This window comes from Solea solea, chromosome 15, assembly GCF_958295425.1.
Source record: "Solea solea chromosome 15, fSolSol10.1, whole genome shotgun sequence".
NCBI lineage: Eukaryota > Metazoa > Chordata > Actinopteri > Pleuronectiformes > Soleidae > Solea > Solea solea.
In genome coordinates this window covers 25,877,052-25,881,136 of record NC_081148.1, presented here as the reverse complement: position 1 = coordinate 25,881,136, position 4,085 = coordinate 25,877,052, and the positions used below count along the sequence as shown (strand labels likewise).

The 4,085-nt window shown below is 34.4% G+C and overlaps 1 protein-coding gene across 15 annotated transcripts in view; it reads left to right on the top strand.

Annotated features, from left to right (window-relative positions):
* col13a1 (collagen, type XIII, alpha 1) overlaps positions 1-3,368 on the top strand; it is a 55,410-nt gene extending 52,042 nt beyond the window's left edge. For 10 of the 15 annotated variants that reach the window (XM_058651033.1, XM_058651037.1, XM_058651036.1 and 7 more), the window contains one exon: positions 3,207-3,367. In XM_058651033.1, coding sequence (XP_058507016.1) covers positions 3,207-3,239 — 33 coding nt within the window. In that variant the 3' untranslated portion in view covers positions 3,240-3,367. Of the gene's footprint in view, positions 50-3,206 lie in introns of those variants that run through there. The other 5 variants (XM_058651047.1, XM_058651035.1, XM_058651043.1 and 2 more) reach the window with 3 other exon arrangements.
* The last annotated feature ends 717 nt before the right edge of the window (positions 3,369-4,085 follow it).

Below are 4,085 nucleotides of genomic sequence, written 5' to 3'. Positions count from 1 at the left end.
TGATCAAAGATTTATATATTTATATATATGTATATATATGTATATACACACACATATATATGTATATGTATATATATAAAGATAGATTTAAAACATTTTTTTAGAATCTTCTCATCTTCTTCGTCTTTGAATTGTTTTGGGTAAATGTGTAAATATCAGATTTAAGGCTGTTCCTGGACAAAGAGGAAACACAAACATGTCACCATGTTCCGTATTTTCAAAATAATTTTTATTGTTTGTTTACAACTCAGCAGAGAAAAATCAATAATTAGAAGAAGACCATTTATGTCAAAAATGACAACAATTAGAATGATATTATATTATGTTACTGCTGTGAATTAACAGTAAATTAAATTAATTGTACGTATTTCTCAATTTTTTCAAAATGTGTTGAGGAATTATTAAACTGTTTATTTAATTTTTTTCGTATTAAATTATGTATTTGATTCTCTTTTTATCTTTTTTTCATTGTTTTCAAAATTCAACTTCTAAAAATTCATGGTGGAAATAAATAATTGGGATTAAAAATCCAGAAAACCCAGGATTAAGTGATGGATTCTGGTTGAATTTGAGTCAGAATCAATTCTGAATCCTGATAAGGGAATTGTAAATCTGAAGTTTTTTTACCTCAAAGGTGAATTTAGCCTCTGAAATGTGAGGATGCTGAATATATTATTATTATTATTATTATATTATTAAGTGTTGGTGAAACACATTTATTTTCTTATTCTTTTTCCTGGTGGAAAAGACTTAATCTGAAAATCACCACTTCCCGTGGGCTCTGATTTTTGCACCTATATCAGATCAGAAGATCAGATTCACTCTGACAGCGTGAATCCTGCAGTTCTTGAAGACGCAGCAGCTGTTTATCACATTTAAAAGAAGTAGAAGCTAATGATCAATAACCAACAAACAGAGGTCAGAGGTCAGGGAACAGCCTTAAATCCTCACCGTGTCATGAAGGAGGAAGCCGACGCAGACGAAGCTTTAAAGTCTTACTTTTTTACGGCAGGAAAAACAACAAGTCTATTTTTTTAAAACATCTTCACTCTGGTTTCTTTTCACTGTAAATACTTTATTTTATTTTTTTTAAGGCAGCCATTTCCTGCTTTACAGCTGTTCAGCCTCTGTGTATTAAAGGGATTATGTTAAGGCTTTTTTTAAGTGTGGTTATGTGAGTGACCTTGACTGCACCGTGAGCGCCCCCTACAGCGAGAAACAGCCTGAGACTCAACTTAATAATATCTTTACGTCTTTATCTCACTGTGAGACAGGAAACCACTCACTCTCTCACAGGGACACAGGAACTTACCGTCTCCATCAGTAAGTTCAAATCCTTTATTCAGATTTACCCCAGTGACACAAAGTGACCACACGAGGCAGCAGTAGACCAGCAGCTCCTGTGTGGGCTTTGGTGTTGGGAGAGTGAGTGGTTTACAAGCTTGAGTTTCCTGTCAGAAAACGCTGTTCAAGGCTGAGATAAAGTGTAGAACACACTCTTAAGATATTGTATACAGAATAAACTCTGTTTTTTGTGTCGGTGTCAGTCGCTCACGCAACCACACTTCAAAAAAAAGCTCATATTGTTGGATGGAAATATTGCTGCTCGTCCTAAAAGCTAAAACACTTTGATAACTTTGACTTTGAGTGTTTGGATTCTTTTATATTCACAAAGCTTGTTAATGTTGAACCTGTAACTCATCATAAGCTCGTTAACGTTCAGTGACTCAGTGTTGGACAAATGGACGAAGTCACCAGAGTGAAGCTTCTTCTCTTACATTCTGCTGCTGTTGCTGCTGCTGCTTATTTTTTAATCACCAAACCTTCTCGTGTGTGTGTTTCTGTGTTGGTTTGGCCTGGATTTTAACTGTCGACAGCCTTCACTGATTGTTATTGGATCCAATAATAAAGAAAATATTCCCTCTGTGCTGCAGGAGCTGCACAAACTTCACATTAAAACAAAACCTTTGTGTTTTCAAACTGTTTCAACACTTTACAATAAGAGAACATTAATGAGCAGCTATTAAATGTCATAATTAGCCTTAAATAACGGTTAATTCACGTTTTAAGTCAACATTTAATCATGTTAATTAACAATACATACTTTGGATTTAAAAAGCTACCAGTAATAACTTAAGCATAATTTAACTAATTAAGCCTTTATTAACCATTACATCACAAGGAGCATTAATAATAATAAAGGTAATATTATACTTAAGTAATGATTAATTATGCTTAAAGTAATGATGATTTAGTGTTAGTGTACAACATTTAAATTTATGTAAATGTAACAGTTATGACGCTGTAAAATAGACATTAATAAGATTAAATAACACCTTAGTAGAGGCTTATAACGGCATTAAGTCATGTTAATATATATATAGCCTTATTGTAAAGTGGTTTTACTTAAATATCTCTGTAAGAAAACATGTTTGAGTTAAAATTGTGTTTAAATTGAGACAAAATAAGACAAAATATTAAGACATTAAAAAGACGAGATTTTAAGATTTAAAAGCATTTATTAGCTGATTTATATTTTATTTTGAAGTGCTTGTCATTGTTTTCTGTCAGTAAAAATGTATTTAATCAGATTAGAGCAAACATTTTGTTCTATCTAACTCATATCTACAAAAAAGACTTACAGCTGACGACCTGTAAATACATACAGTGACAAACACAACCACTAGATGGCGTAAGAGCCACAGTGAACAGAAGCTTCATAACAGTGTCATACATAATCATACAAACATCACAATCATTTTAACGTATGGAAAGTACATTAAAGTCATTTAAGTCTGTTAAAATCTGTTTTTCCTTGTGTAAAACTGATATATGTAAACCACTCACTCTCCCACACCAAAGTCCATACGGGGCAGCAGTAGACCAGCAGCTCCTGTGTCCCAGTGAGCTAAAATCGATGATTTTCTCCATGGACTTTGGTGTGAGAGAGTGAGTGAGTTGCAAAAGTCTGTCTTCCAGTGAGATAAAGACGGGAACATGTTCTTAAGACATCGTAGACTTAAACCGAAGCTAAATATCAGTTCTTTTCTTGCTTAAATCTCCCTTTAATGTCAGAAAGAAGGAAGTTCCAGATTCTACTTGTTGAGAAAATAACAGCACGAATAACTAAAAGTAAATTAAAAAGTACTGATTTAATTGTACTTTGATGGATGATGTGATTAATGTGTTCACACGTGTATTTAAAGGGCCAGCATCCTTTCCAACTGGCTAAGAAGTAGCGGTGAGCCCCGAGTCTCCGAGAAGCAGCAGCAGAGAAGAAACTTGAAGAGTTTTATTTTTGTTTTTGTTTCAAACCCAAAATAAATCTGGAGTCGGCATTTTCAGCATTTTTTCCGGGAGGCAGGACCCAGGGCCAGTAATGTTGGCCGCTCCAGCGGCGGCGGCGAGTGAGTGAGCGAACAAACACGTTAGCTTCAGTCGGACTGAAACGTACAAACACCATCATCTTCATCATCGTAGGACAGATCTGATGTGTGTGTGTGTGTGTGTGTGTCGGCACACACACAGTCACGTGACGTGGAGCGCGGCAGACACTTTGTAGTGCGTGCTGTTTGATGTTTGTTTGTGTTTGACGTCGATTCTGCGACTGTGATTTTGAATTCAGAGCAGCTCACAGAGCAGAGGTCGATGTGTTTCCATGACAACAAAATACTAACAGAAAAAAACACAAAGGGAAACCCTCTTTATGATTCCTTCCTCACACTGACTTTTTTTTCTTTTCTTTTGTTTTGGAAATATCCCTTTAACTGCAGCTATTACATTTATATATGAACAATAATAATAATAGTAATAATAATTGAGCAGAATCGTAAAATACTTCTGGTAACATTTGAGGTGTTTAAAGCCACAGTACGCAACAACACCACAGTTTTTAATTATGTTGTAAATTTTGCCTCATTTCAAGTTATTTTTTTTACATTTTCCATGTGTTATTACAAAAAGCAGGAGCTGCACTTTTATTTTCTTCAACAAAAGTGTAATAATTTGGTGCATTATGTAATTATGTTGCAAATATGTTTCAGTAACAGATCATTTGTCATTCTTTAAGACTCTAATAACTCTTT